This window comes from Durio zibethinus, chromosome 13, assembly GCF_047325235.1.
Source record: "Durio zibethinus cultivar Kanyao isolate XHJ-2024 chromosome 13, ASM4732523v1, whole genome shotgun sequence".
Lineage (NCBI taxonomy): Eukaryota > Viridiplantae > Streptophyta > Magnoliopsida > Malvales > Malvaceae > Durio > Durio zibethinus.
Genome location: NC_143174.1, coordinates 23,156,624 through 23,171,309, shown reverse-complemented (window position 1 = coordinate 23,171,309; position 14,686 = coordinate 23,156,624). Strand labels below are relative to the sequence as shown.

General features: G+C 33.0%; 2 protein-coding genes and 2 long non-coding RNA genes across 5 annotated transcripts; 2 read left to right on the top strand and 2 right to left on the bottom strand.

Moving 5' to 3' along the window:
- Positions 1-1,126: 1,126 nt before the first annotated feature.
- On the bottom strand, positions 1,127-2,845 carry LOC111303162 (uncharacterized). Of its 2 annotated transcripts, none has more exons than XM_089742124.1 (3): positions 2,275-2,367; positions 1,563-1,622; positions 1,127-1,471 (listed from the first exon to the last, which is right to left on the bottom strand). In XM_089742124.1, the coding sequence occupies exons 1-3, from the start codon at positions 2,296-2,298 to the stop codon at positions 1,301-1,303; spliced, it is 255 nt and encodes an 84-aa protein (XP_089598250.1). In that variant the 5' UTR covers positions 2,299-2,367; the 3' UTR covers positions 1,127-1,300. The 2 variants fall into 2 exon arrangements, 1 of the variants encoding a protein (XP_089598250.1); XR_002691723.2 differs by lacking the exon at positions 2,275-2,367 and adding an exon at positions 2,393-2,845 and having other exon boundaries at positions 1,392-1,471.
- Positions 2,846-6,314: 3,469 nt separating this feature from the next.
- On the top strand, positions 6,315-10,673 carry LOC111303161 (uncharacterized). The gene is made up of 2 exons (XR_002691722.2): positions 6,315-8,012; positions 8,254-10,673. It is a non-coding gene; the product is annotated as an uncharacterized LOC111303161 (long non-coding RNA).
- Positions 10,372-11,819, bottom strand: LOC149515442 (uncharacterized). The gene is made up of 2 exons (XR_016326678.1): positions 10,679-11,819; positions 10,372-10,594 (listed from the first exon to the last, which is right to left on the bottom strand). It is a non-coding gene; the product is annotated as an uncharacterized LOC149515442 (long non-coding RNA).
- Positions 11,820-11,851: 32 nt separating this feature from the next.
- Positions 11,852-13,813, top strand: LOC111303160 (protein DETOXIFICATION 51-like). The gene has a single exon (XM_022899223.2). The coding sequence runs from the start codon at positions 12,175-12,177 to the stop codon at positions 13,759-13,761; it is 1,587 nt and encodes a 528-aa protein (XP_022754958.2). The 5' UTR covers positions 11,852-12,174; the 3' UTR covers positions 13,762-13,813.
- Positions 13,814-14,686: the final 873 nt, after the last annotated feature.

The following is a 14,686-nucleotide window of genomic DNA, read 5'->3' as shown; positions in this document are numbered from 1 at the left end:
TATTGAAGGTATTTTGTGCAGAAAACGCCTTCAATAATTCCTTCCAAATTTTTATGAGACATTATTGAATGTGTTTTAGTCAAAAAATGTGTTGAATAATCTACTCATAAAAAATATAGGTGATTATTGAAAGCGTAAAACGCCTTCAATAATTCTCTTAAAAAATTATAAAGAATTATTGAAAGTGTTTTGACCAAAAACGCCTTTAATAAATCTTTTTGCCAATGAAATTGCCAAAAATGGAGTAGCATTACATACGGTTGTTAATCATAAGGTTGTAGGTTCAATCCATCTCTTTAGCAATTTTTAAGTTTTTTGAAGGATTATTAAAGACGTTTTTGGCCAGAAACACCTTCAATAAATCCTTAAAAAATTCATAAAATGCTAAAAGAAAATATCGAACCTACAACCTTATAGTTAAGGACTATATACTCTAACCAACAACACTATTTCATTTTTGATAAATTTATTGACAATTTATTGAAGGTGTTTTTTACTAAAAATGTTTTCAATAATCTTTTACCATTTTTTAGGAGAATTATTGAATAGGAGAATTATTGAAGACGTTTCTTTATAGAAAACGCCTTCAACAATCGCTTCTATTATTTATAAGCAGATTATTCTAGGCCTTTTTTGCTTGAAACGCCTTCAATAATCCATCATAAAAAATTGAAGGGGATTATTAAAAGTGTTGTTTGCATAAAACATCTTCAATAATTCCCTCATAAAAAATGAAGAGGATTATTGAAAGTGTTTTTTTGACAAAAAATACCTTTAATAATCCTTTACAATTTTTTAAGAGAATCATTGAAGGTATTTTTTGCAGAAAATGCCTTCAATAATTGCTTTAATTTTTTATGAGAGGATTATTCAAATCGATGTCTATAAAAAACGCCTTCAATAATCCTCTATCTATTTTTTATGAGATGATTATTCAAGGTGTTTTCTGTAAAAAAAATTTTTAATAATTAATCTAATTTTTTAGAAATGATTATTTAAGGCATTTTAGTCGATAAACGCTACTAATTTTTGTCTTTAGTAACGTTTATAAGTAACAACACCGCTATTTGAATATTTAATGATGTTTTGATAATAAACATTTTAAGTTTTATAAAAACACAAAAATTAACAACTAAAAAATCTTGTAAAATTACCGCTAATATGTCATTTTCTTGTAGTGTCTTAACCATATGGTACAAGCAAGAACTGATAGGAACATAATCTACTTGTCCATAGAAATATTATGATCCCATTGTCTGTAGATAAAAATAGATCAAAATCAATAAGGTACAAGAAGTACTTATCCAATTAGTTCTGCTCGAGATGGAACAACTGGCACCAGAAAATTCCGATACTGTGGATCAAATTTCTTAAAATTTCCAGTGCTGCCATCTTGTTTTGCCTGAGCTACTGCAAAGTTTTTGGCTTGTTGGATTCTCAAACTAATACCACTTGTTTGTGACCCTCGAACCTGCAAATCCATTCACATTAGAACTTTACCAAGGTTTAAAAAGTTGAAAAATGAAACTTCATGAGAATAGAAGAAAGAGCAAAGGCTTTACTGTCAAATTACTTCTCGATTTTGCATCTTTGGCAGTCTTTAAAGCAGGTGAAAGACATTCCTGCCAACAGAAATTCTAAATAAGATATCAAGAGTTTGGTCCTCTGAATTATAGCATATGAACAAAGCCACAGAAAAATGAAACAACATAACACAACAAACTTGAAAGAATTTCAATTCTATTTTCCTTTTATTTTATGGGGCTTTTTGGCACATTGCTGGAGAGTTTGAAAATTGAGGAGGAAGGGGATAAGAGCCAAATCTTTTCACTATTCAGAAAGAAATTCCTACAATGGAACTGCCTACCATTTATCTCAATAGCAATTTAAACTTTCACAAGTTTTTTAAACTGAGTATATCACATGTCATTGAAGGAACATAAACAAAAAACAGAAGTAATATTTCAAGGATTTCATCCAATAGAAGAAAATGTATATAAAAAAACTGAATATCATAAATGCGTTTCCATCACTCAAACATATAACCCACATTCTAAATCTCCCATATAACGTCAAATGAGTGCCTCACTCAACCTATTTCATTCCCAAACCCTAGTTTGACAATCCACATTTAAAATTTTCCCTTTATTATCATCATATCTTATGCATATTCAAGCTTCAATTCCCAAATATAAAAGAATTGTTGATAAGTTAATTCTAGCTCCAACCCCATCATTAAAAACCAAGTTCAATTTGCAAGCGAAGACGACTTACAATTTCAAAAAAAAAAAAAATCATTGCAGAACCTCATGTTCAAGCCTAGCATCAAGCAACCCAGATGAGTATATTTCTCTAAAACGAAAAAAAAAAAAAAAAACGAAAAAGGAAATACCCAGAACCAGAGAGCGGTATAAAGGACATTACAGGCGAGGCGGTGGCCTATGGATTTTCCTCCTCTTGGGTTCAGGTCCTTTTTCAGGTTCCATCCCTCGCCATTCACTTCAAAATTTTCCAGATTTAGACAGGGAGTTGATAATGGACCACGGTCCGCAAAACAATAAGAAACTATTGTGGGAAGAAGGCCCAAATTTATCGTGGGCTATAGTTGGGCTTAATTGGCGATATCCTTTCTTTTTCTTACTAATAACATGTTAACAACTTTACGAATCTCACCTCCAGCAATGAGGATTGGTTAAGATAGTAAAATTAAATATTTTATTTGTAAGATTTAGGTTTTTTTTTTTCTGTTAATAATATTTTATGAATGATTTATAAATTTAATTTAAGTTTTTACTAAAACTTTTAGTACGTTTTGACCCTACATTGTAAAAGACTCCCCTCATTTAAACCTTTTATAAAAAAAAAAAAAAAATTTGAGGATTCTCATATTTTTACTCCAAAATAATATTTTGGCCAAATCTGTGAAGAAAAAAGATTTGAAACAGGGAGTGATACAATCACTTTTCTTATTTTTTGGAGAGGAATTAGGTGAGGGGAAGCAAAAGGGTGAGAGATCTATGATGTTAAAATCAAATTATTTTTTATTTTTTTTATTTTTGTAAATGTGTGTAACACGAAAAAGTGAGCTAGAAAATAATAGACATTTAAAACATGTGAAAATTATTTGCCATGCATTTCATTGTGATATTAATGAATATCACTTTCCAAATTGGCACATGGGAATCACCTATCGGAGTTCACATATATGGTAAAGAAGATTATTACTATATATGCATCACGGGAAATTAAACAATAGTAATTTTTGGATGAAAATGCTGTTAGGCCAAAAAATCTTCAATCAAATTAAATAATCAAGTTAATGAAAGTAATATTAAACAATCAATCAATTATATAAGATATAATAATTTAACATAATTCGATTCAATCGATTTACATTCATAAATTAAAATAAAATTTACTAATTACGTAACATAACAAACACATTAATAAATTAATTTAACTAAAATATCAATACTTATAAACTTTTTTAATCTCTTTGAATTTTATAAAATATTTTTTACTCAAATAAATATACGTCAATATGCACTCATAATGGACTATGATTCACAACAAAATTAGAAACTATTATGGGTATGAGGCCCAATGTTATAGTCGACAATGATCGGGCTTAATAATAATGATAATAATTTTCTGTAATGGTGTGTAACACGAAAAGTAAGCTAGATTTATGGATCTTTAAAACATGTGAAAAATGATTAGTCATGCATTTCATTATCATACGAATGAATATTACCTTCCAAAATGCCACATGTGAATCATTTATCGGAGTTCATATAAATGGGAAAAGAGATTATTACTATATATGCACTAGGGGAAATTAACAATAATAATTTTTGGATGAAAATGCCTCTCCTACTAAACAAATAGGTTCCTTTTGGTAAATGTTTTTATTTTTCTTTTACAAAAAATAATATAAAATTAAAGACAAATAACAAAAAGAAAGTATATAACTTCCAAGCGAAACAATAACACCTAATTGATGGAGGTGTTTAAAATTGAACTTATTTGCAATAGTGGGATTATTCAAGGAATAAACCTGTCATAGTGAAAATTATTTTTATGAAATGAGATGAAATTCAAGCATAATAAATTTGATTTTTTAGTCAAATTTGTTCTCCTTCAAATAATAGGGTAAAGAAACATGTACGATGTGAAATGAGAAGAATAAAAAATTATTTATTGTGAAAATTTTGTATAACTTTAAGAGATATTTTAAGTGGTGAAAACTTAATGAGTAAGAGTATATTTGGATGGACGATAAAATTGATTTTAATGAGATTGAAAACAGTAATAAAAATTATTGTAATTATGATTAAAAAAAATTATTATAGCTACAATTAAAAAAAATCATAAAAAAATTTATACTGAATGAATTTCATTCGAATTAACATTTAAATTTAATTAGTAATACGATAAACTCAATTACACTATATTAAAAATGTAGTGAAATCCAAACTCCCACTAAATGATTTAAACATTTTTTTAATTAATAATGAAACCAAACATAACGCTACTAGGTTGAAAATTGGATGGCTAAGAGGTACATCAAATCAACTGGCAATTAGTTGTAAATGACTTAAATTTCTAGCTGCATGTGACTTTGTAATTGCCTATCAAAGTTTCTACACCATTGAACTGTACCCTTGGGGGAGCTTAGGCTAAACATGCCCCCTCCCTTTGTCCATATATATCTTTACTTTAGGTGATTTGGCTGCCGACTCCCAGAAATTATGTCGTTGGTTTTAATTTTTTTTACCTCGATAGGTGCAAATCTTTTTCCATCACATCATTTTGAATCTCAATTGAAACATTAGGAAAGGGGACTGATTTTGTTTCTCGTCAAAGCTAAACATAGATTAACCAACATGAGATTCCTCGTTAATCAACCTGAAAAATCTGTCATTGTCTTAAATCTTAGGTTAAAGAGACATTCTAAACTAATTACCATCCCTTAATTTTAAGGATATCCATATGTTTGCTATTATGATTTTCAAAATATTATACACCTAAACTATAGATTAATTTCTACTTCGTTTCTTTTCAATTTTAAGTTTTCACTTATTAAATTAAATGTATTAATCCACTCGGAGATGATACACGTTTGCTTTGTTTAACTAAGATTTACATGCATTGATCAATCACATTATCATTTCATCAACCTTTTAGATTGGTGCATGTACAACTTCTTCTTGAAGGAAGATTAAATTGATTTATTTCCAATCTCCTTTTTCTAATTAAAGAATTAAATATGGCTCATTTGGATCAAATAGTTTGGAGTTCATATCGATTCCTGCACGACAATAAGGATAACTTTTCCACGCTGAGGATGTTTTCTTTGAATTGTCATAATCTCCAAATTGTCAAAAAGAACATTGCGAGAATAAAGGAATCAAATATCAAAGCAAAGATGTTTTCTATTGTCCTTCAATTTTGGTCCAGTGAACAAATCGTGGTATCTATAGATTTAACGGAAAAAACAAAATAAAACAAAACAAAATATCTACGATCTTCTATATTCTCCAAGCAATAATACCTTTCCAACATCATTGGTGATTCGTCTATCCTGTCATATCTAATTCTCATCATTCCCTTGAGTTTTTGTATATTAATGGCGAACCATTTTCCCCTTATGCCTTCGATATATATGGGAGATCATCTCTCTTTTGTTTCATCCAAATGGTGGAGTAATTAATTGATGTTGTTGACTTGTATTTTTTTTTTAATGTTTGACATGAATATGAAGAATATTAATTGTACGACGAAGATTAGTTTATAGAATTTTTTATTTATATGGAGATTGCATGTTTCTTTAAAGAAGAAAAAAAATATTATATTCTCTCCTTAATGGAAGATTTTAGCTGGTGATTGGAGCTAGCTAGGGACACCAATGGCTGATGAGTGGGATTTGCAATCATTTAGAATCAGAAGCTGAGGAAATTGAATTATTCTTGGCTGATCACTCTCCGATCACTACTGCATCAATCAAGGAATCCAAAACATAAAAAAATGTGTTCAATTTGTAGAACACATGTACGTTCCGACTGAATATAATTCCTCCAACGGTCTAAATCGAATCAAAGCAAATCCATTTTACCAAATTTCCTGTCGTTTTTTCTTCCCAGCTTGAGTCTTGAAGAACAATAAGTGGGGTCAAACATTGTGGCTCTAGTGAAGGTCGTAGTCCAAGGTGTGATGATCTACTAGTAATTAAAAATATAACTCATTAAAAATCAAATCAAAGCTTTTTTTTTTTTTTTTGACATGGAAAACTGAAAATGGGTTTTGGACTTTTGTTGTTGAAAAAGGTCTGAATCAAGCTAAACATGAAGATGGGGTGGCTTGGGTGGAATAATGCATATTTGAATTAAGTAAAGAAAGGTCATCAATGCTGTGGATTTAGACAAGAATGTCTCACAAATCATGCGCAGAAATGCGCCCCACGTGGGATATGACATGCGTGTAGGTCTCTTACAACATGGTCCTGTTTTTGTTGCTTTTAATGACCCGTTTTTAGAACGTACCAGCTCAATCACAAAACCCACACACCAAAGCTTGCAAGCAAAGGGAATTGGAAAAAAAGGAAAGCATGCAAAGGGTTGATTGAATTGGCAAAGTTCAAATATTTCACTTGTAAATTTAAATTTTATTGTCAGTTGTGTTTTTTAGTGAATAATTTATAAATCCAATCTGAACCTTCTTTAAAGCTTATAATTTATCTTAATCTTGGAATAGATAAGTTTTCTTTTATCCTAAACTTTTTTCAACGAAAAGAAAGAAAATCATAGGAAGTATAGGATTTCAAGTCCCATACACAAAGGACATTCAAATGTGTACTAGGAAATTAAAATATGCCTTATAGAGCAAAGCAAGCTAACCTCCTACTCTTAGGGGACTTTCTTTTCCATGTTGAGTTTGAGATGTCTGCAAGCAAATGGATGATAAATACAGGTTCTTTGCATTCGAACCTTTTGATTGGAATTTGGAATTTGGAGGTGAAGATGAGCTGTGCGTGTGAGGCAAGTAGCTGGCCTTGTAAATTTAAGACCCCCTTGATCAGCCCTATCTGCTAGAACCTTTCATACATCACGTGCCTATATTTCTTTCTCTGGTATTCGTTTGACAGTTATACCAGCACAGTTGATTTTCCCTTTTGATAATCTGAAATCGGAATCCCACCCCCCCCCCCCCCCCCAAAAAAAAAAAGGCTGATATATGTGTTCAAAAAGTGTAGCTTTTGAGCATGATTCAATCTTCATATATATTATAACATCCATTTGTGTCCAGCTTTTGCTGAGTCCTGACAAGTTTTAGCTGAGCCAGAAAACAATTATATTTGGTTGGCGTCAACATCTAATATTAACTGCACTTTTACTAAAGCAAATGCGCTGTTAGAGCAAGTGTCTTTTCCTTTTCGAGTGTTTTGCTTAAATTCCTTGAAGCATTCGATCTGCAGCCGCAACTGCATATATGGGACCTATCTACCCCCGGTAACATTTAGCCTCGTTCATTATGATGCTGAAATCTGAATCTGCAGATACTTATTTGTGGCTCAAAACTGATCATTACCTACACATCCTGAACCTTTATAAAATAGATGAAAACAGCAACCCAAAACCATAAATTTATCCTTTTTCGTTTTTTCACTAAAAAGTAATGCTAATCCTCCAAGTTATTACCTGCCACGTCTAAATTGGGGTAGGGTGTGCTGATCATGTTCTGAGTTGAGCTGTGATCATTACTTAAAGAAAAGAAAAGAAAAGGAGACAAAACAAGATCAGGATCGGGTTTGTTTAACTGTAAGAGTTGTGGTTTTAAAAAGGGTATTTAGTTCCGAAACGAAACTTTCTTAGAATTCTAAATGCAAATAGAATACGATACGTAAAAAGGGGGAGACTAGAGGATAGATTGCTCTTGTAAAAACAAAAAGTATCTGGTTCTTACTTCTCACACGTCTAGGGGTACTGCCACTCGTCCAATTCTCATTATTTTTGGTAAGTATATAATATATCTCTTTTCTCATTGGGAAATAAAACATAAATAAATATGAATTGTTATTAAATTTAAATTTCTGTTTTATATATGTTGATACATTAAATATAAAATATATTTTTTTATTTTTATTAAATTTACATATAAATTATTTAAAATTTAGATCATATTATTTTCATATTATTTTTAATTCTTTTTTATCTATCATATCATATCTAAAATTAGCCGTCCATACCGTTGCAGGAAGGGAATATTTGACTAGCATTTTCAAAGCGAAGTTTACTAACGCCAACATGTCAAGTGATTATTGGCATCTCTCCTGGTCATCCTGAAGAAAGTCTATTTAAAATACTTCCAAGATATATTTTTATGTTATCTTGGTAAAGTATGTTGGATAGTGCATAATGGACCCATGCACGCAAGAGATTATTATTAATATTATTCCTTTTGTTTGGTATTTTCACATATATCATTAAAGGGATATAGTATAGATAGAAAGAGCCTTAATATGCTTTAAAGAATATTAAATATTGCTTGGAAAAATTTTTTTATCAGGGTAATGTAGAGTTATACTAATTAGAGACTTTTTTAATTAATATGCTTAAGTAAGCATCTATAATCAATTAATATTTAATTAAGGATGGTATATATGCATACCGTTGATTCAAATTAGGAGTCAAAGGCTAGGAAATTAATTTTGTTTTAACTTATATAATGTGGGTGATCATATATATTCCATGAATAATAATAAATACTTGAATCTAAAAGTTAAAATTTAATTCAATTGATTTATACATTAATTATTTTTATTAAAATTTTTATTTTAATACATGCAACTCTTATCATTTAATTGCAACTTTTTTTTTGTATAAAAAATAAAGATACGTACCCCTAAAAGTGATCTTATTAGGAAAAATTCCTTCCTAGAATTGACCTTTTTTTTTTTTTAATCTCTTTTGTTGTTTAGATTGTTATTTGTCCTCGATATATGGGTTTTTTAATCACCTTTCCTCTAGGCAATTCTGCATGCTTGCAAACAAACCAAACTATAAATTAGGAAACCTTTTTCAAAGCACAAGGTTTGGAAAATGTCGCATTAGTGGTAACTTTGATGCCATTGTTTTCTAGGATTTGTTAGAGAACCATTATTGTCGATGGGGCATGCAGCCACGCTTTAATTTCACTGTTCAAGCATAGTCGTCCAACAAATAATTGACTCGTAACAATATGCATTAAATCAAGAAGCAATTTAATTAGTACAGTATTTGACGATTTGAAAACAGCAAAAAACTCTAGTTTGGCAATGAGAGAAACTTTCATAACCATGTATATCTTCAAGACAAGTTTTTGGACCAAACAGAGCCATACATAGTGGGACATAGAACTACAGGAAGAATACATGCTCTTTCCAACAATAAGTACAACACAGAAAATTGGCAGGAAACCATGCAGCAAGCGTACTTTTTGTAAATTCGTGAAATCATCATCATGTGCATCCATCATCAATGGCAATCTCAATCTGACAAAATTAGCAGCCTATCACCCCCAAAAAGATACCCCTACTATGTTCAATGCGGGGCCCTCCCACTCATTAACAACCGAATAGGAATATACTCTCTCAAACTGAAACTTTGAAGCTGTTCAACACCATGGCGATCTTGCATGCCCTGTCCCTCTCAATGCCTTTTATACTCCACCTTCCAATTTTATCATTAGCTGATCTTTGACCGTCAATGGTTTGTTGGAGATAAATCCTATTATTAGAATGTATATGTTGATGGTTTAACAAAACTGAATGCCTTAATTCTGAATTGTTATTAAGACTAGAAAACATGTCTGTCAACTTGTTTGAATCTCTGATATTTATTTGGAGGCATAAAGCTGCAGAAGAGTCTTCCCCACAATTTGTTAATTGGTGGTATATGTCATTGGAATGTAAATGGCAGGGCTGGCTGGGGTACGTATACTAAGGGAAGGTATATATATCAACAATGGGATGGGAAGTGGGAACGGATGATGTTTGGAGCATATATATAAATATATATATATATATATCTTAGCCAAGTTGGGAATGAAATGGTCCAAAATCAAGCATCAGGAATGGCGAGAAAAAGACAAAAAAACTTTTTCAATGAAAGGGAGCCCACAAAAACGGCACAGCTCAGGGAAAACACAAAGGCGCTCCCGTTAGAGAAGCACAAGAAGTGGTGCAGGAAGGCCAGGGACAGCGAATGTCAGATGGGGGAAGGAAAGGAGGTGGGGCTGCCAAATATGTGGGTCATATCCACTTCAAGAGTGGCTCTCGTCCAGTTTTTCTAAGACAAAACGACAACAACAGTCAATTACACCCAACTCAACATAGACAGGGAAGAAAGAGCGAAACAAAATTAAAGAAGAGATGCACAGATTAAGCGGGAGAAGTAAAAATTTGTAAAAAAAAATAAAAAAGAAAAAGTTGCATGTCTCCTTTCTTCAATCGGTTTGGGGAAATCCCAGCGATCTCGACCATTGCCCGCCTCTTTGTCCTCCATTGATCACGTACTTAATTTACGTATCCAGCTGTTTTTTTGACTCTCCCTTTCTCCTGCACGTGAAAATCTTGTAATTACCATCATTATTATTCCAAATCACATGCATTAAAACAAAACGTGACAAAAATAAAGTTTACCCGTCTCCAAATCTTCCACATAAAAATTACTTTCCTACTTCGTACATTTCTACCAGAAATTAGATAAGTTCTAGGTATCCTTTTTTTCTTTATGGGGGTTGAGTTTAAAGTAAAACAAACTAGAGTGGAAGGGTGACGAGAAATGACGTGTTTCAGGTGGGGGCAAATGCCAGCAACAGCATTTTTTGGCAGTAAAATCCCAGTTTATTTTAGGGATGCATTAGCTGACGCCAAAAGTTTCTTGACCGGCTTTGATGCGGGGTCCAAGCTTTTGGCAGACTGATTTCAGTCGTCCAATCAGATAAATTGACACTGCCAACTCTAATACCAGTCCTCTCAGTCTAGTCCCACTCCCCATCTGTTTCAGTTCGTCTTCGTCTTCCTCCTCTCTCTTAGCCTAGCCTGCCCACTCTGTCTCTGCTCCACGGCCCTTTAAGGACTGCCAGATGAAAAAAAAAATCCTAAAAGGCAAAAGCAAATTCCTAACTGCACGTGTGGCCTGTCACGTGTCATTACATCTCTCTAGTTTTGTGCTTTATTTTTTCTATCACTAACCAATTTTATTCTAGTCATCGTTCTGTTAACACATGGTTACAAAAAATGCTGCAAAGGAAATACAAATATTCAAATTAGTCATAAAATAACAATATTAAATGCAACGTACAAAATATAAATATTCAACCCAAAAACTTATTTTAAGCAAAGTTGTCATAACATAGTGACAACTGCAGAACCTCCGTGTCCGTGGTTTCTCCCAGTGGGGACTTCTCCAATCGCTTTACAGGAGAAGTCAAAACATTCGAAGGGTCCAGATACTGAATCAGAACTACCATGAAAGGGTAAATAAGAGGAGTGAAAAGCTAGCTGTAGTAATAAATTTATGTATATCTTACTATTATATATGTAGAAGAGAAGGGAAAGGGAAGAGAGCAGAAAAACAGAGCAGAGGTGAGCTGCCGGAAGAATAAAAATCAGCAGGAACAATCTCTCGTAAAAACACCATTTCACTTATCGGAAATTGAACCAATCTGACAATCCTTGTCTCTCTTTCTTTAAACCACATAAAGTAACAAAAATGATTACACCTTTAAAAAAACAACAAATCACAGTATTTATATCTACATCACCCCATTCATATATATATAATATATATTTTATACTGCGTACTCATACGTTATATATATATATATAAATATTGCAAAGGAGGAAAGGAAAAAAAGGAAAAAAGAGAAAGGAAATAAAAAAAATGAATTAAAAAAAAAAACTCCACCTCAACTCATCTATTAATATACCCCATCTCTGCTGAAAATCAAACCATTCTATCTGTCTATCCTTGAAGGGAAACTTAGCATCCATACAAAGTTAGAGAGAGCGAAAGGAAGGAAAAGAGCGCTCTTTATGAGAGTATCTCTGGAGAGTTGAAACGAAAAACAACAAGCAGTATTTTGCTTCATCATTTATTCTTCTTCCTTCTTATCATCATCGTCGTCGTCATCATGTGTAACAAAAGCACAACCGCTATATCTACTTCAACTGAGAAATCATCTCAAACCCACCTCTATTTCAATCTTCTACCACAACCCAACTCCATAAAAGACACTGAAAAGCATCAGGAACACCAAAGATCTGAATACCTATACCCTTCAATCTCTGAGATCATAACAGAAGCTAAGTCACTCTTTAAACTAGCCTTTCCCATAGCCCTAACCGGTCTCATTCTCTATTCTCGTTCCCTTATTTCCATGCTTTTCCTTGGCCTTCTCGGTGATATCCAACTTGCCGCTGGTTCATTGGCTATAGCCTTTGCCAACATCACTGGCTACTCAGTTCTCTCTGGCCTTGCTTTAGGTATGGAACCTCTCTGTTCCCAAGCCTTTGGCGCTCAAAGGCCTAAACTTTTATCTATAACCCTTCACCGCTTTGTTATTTTCCTCTTATTCACGTCCATATTAATTTCTTTTCTTTGGATAAACATGTTCAACATTTTGGTTTATCTTCATCAAGATCCTAATATCACCCGCATCGGCCAGACGTACTTACTCTTTTCCCTCCCTGACCTCTTCACCAACTCTTTCATTCACCCAATCCGCATTTACCTTCGCGCTCAAGGCATCACTCACCCGCTTACTTTTGCAACCCTCATCGCCACCATTCTCCATTTACCCATCAATTTCTTACTCGTCTCTCATTTCAACTTCGGCGTCGCCGGCGTTGCCGCTTCCGCTACCATTTCCAACTTCTTTGTTCTCAGCTCCTTGGTTGCTTATATTTGGGCCTCCGGCCTACACGAACCCACGTGGGAAAAGCCCAGTTTGGAGTGCTTAAACGGCTGGAAACCGCTGCTCAAGCTAGCCGCGCCGAGCTGCGTTTCGGTTTGTTTGGAGTGGTGGTGGTATGAGATCATGATAGTTATGTGTGGGCTTTTGATGAACCCAAAGGCGCCGGTTGCTTCCATGGGAATATTGATACAAACGACGTCGTTGATATACGTTTTCCCTTCTTCACTGGGTTTCGCTGTTTCGACTCGCGTTGGTAACGAACTAGGGGCAAACCGTCCTTATAAAGCGAGGTTATCAGCTGCGGTGGCGGTGTTCGTATCAGCCATGATGGGCCTATCAGCTTCGATGTTTGCTTCTGGGATGAGGCACAAGTGGGCCCGGATGTTCACATCTGACTCCGAGATCCTGCGGTTGACATCCATTGCCCTTCCCATCCTAGGGCTATGCGAGCTTGGGAATTGTCCACAAACGGTGGGATGTGGGGTCCTCAGAGGGAGTGCACGTCCTTCCATCGCAGCTAATGTGAACCTCAGTGCATTCTACCTGGTAGGCATGCCAATGGCAATTGGACTCGGGTTCTATCTCGGAGTTGGGTTTTCTGGGCTTTGGTTGGGCTTACTTGCCGCCCAAGTGTGTTGTGCTGGGCTTATGTTGTATGTAGTGGGGTCCACTGACTGGGACCTACAAGCTAAGAGGGCCCAGATGCTGACCTGCATAGATACAACGATACCTATTGATTATGATAAAATCATGGGTGAGGAAGAACAGCCGTTGATTTCTATTACGGTGACTTCGGCTTCTTGATTAAACGAAGCTTGTAGTAAAATTAGAAACTAATATGTAACTCCATTTCTTATCTTCTTTTCCTTTTTTTTTTTTTTTATTTCATTTTCTCATTTTTTTTTAGTTTGTGAATGGGGGGTAGTTCAATTTAGTAAAAAGATAAAAAGAAAATGTTTTGTTGTCTGCTATATTCTTTGTGTGAAAATTTTTTAATAATTTCTCTTCCAACTCCCTTCCCCTTTGTTGTTGACAATAATATTAATTAAGAGTGCAGTATTTATATTAATTTTTTAAATCATTTCTCTATTTCAGTATGTTGAGCTTGATTAACATGAGCATGGAGCACATTTATACTGATATATATATATATATATATATTTATATATATCAATGCATAGCTAAATGTAATGTCGAGAAGGAAAAGAAAAATTTTCAAATTTATATTTGACATTCTATTAGAAAATTAGAGAATTCGGAAAACCATGTCCAAGTTATATTGGTACATGTTGAATTAGGGCATTTTAATGTATATTAAAAAAGAATTTATTTCAAATTAAACATGTTTGAGACCATAAAATGATTTAATTGGTGTCTCTTAGGCTTATTATGTTTTCTTTTTTTAATAAAAGAAGGTTATAGTTTAAAAATTAAAAAAAAATGTGAGTGTTGAAATTTTAATTTTAAATTTATTGATGTCGCATTTTAATGATGATAGTATAAATCAATTAAATTAAATTTTGATATCAATTTTTAGTTTATTCTTATATCATGAATTTATTAATTTGTGTTAGTCCTTAATTAGTTGTTTAAAAAAAAGAAAATGTTAATAAATGTTTAGTGTCATTGATAAATTAAAATGATATTTTAAAAATTTTATAATTAATGTATTGTCTTTTATTGAATGTGATGGAAATAATTATGCATTAAAAGTATAAATAATTTTAGA

What these genes read in the sequence shown, in the direction of transcription:
- LOC111303160 (XM_022899223.2), top strand. Translation starts at nt 12,175, where the DNA reads ATGTGTAACAAAAGCACAACCGCTATATCTACTTCAACTGAGAAATCA.
- LOC111303162 (XM_089742124.1), bottom strand. Translation starts at nt 2,298, where the DNA reads ATGATTTTTTTTTTTTTTGAAATT. An exon ending in TTTTTTTTTTTTTTGAAATT is followed by an intron (nt 1,623 to 2,274) that starts GTAAGTCGTCTT and finishes TTCTGTTGGCAG; the next exon opens with GAATGTCTTTCACCTGCTTT. An exon ending in AATCGAGAAGTAATTTGACA is followed by an intron (nt 1,472 to 1,562) that starts GTAAAGCCTTTG and finishes ATGGATTTGCAG; the next exon opens with GTTCGAGGGTCACAAACAAG.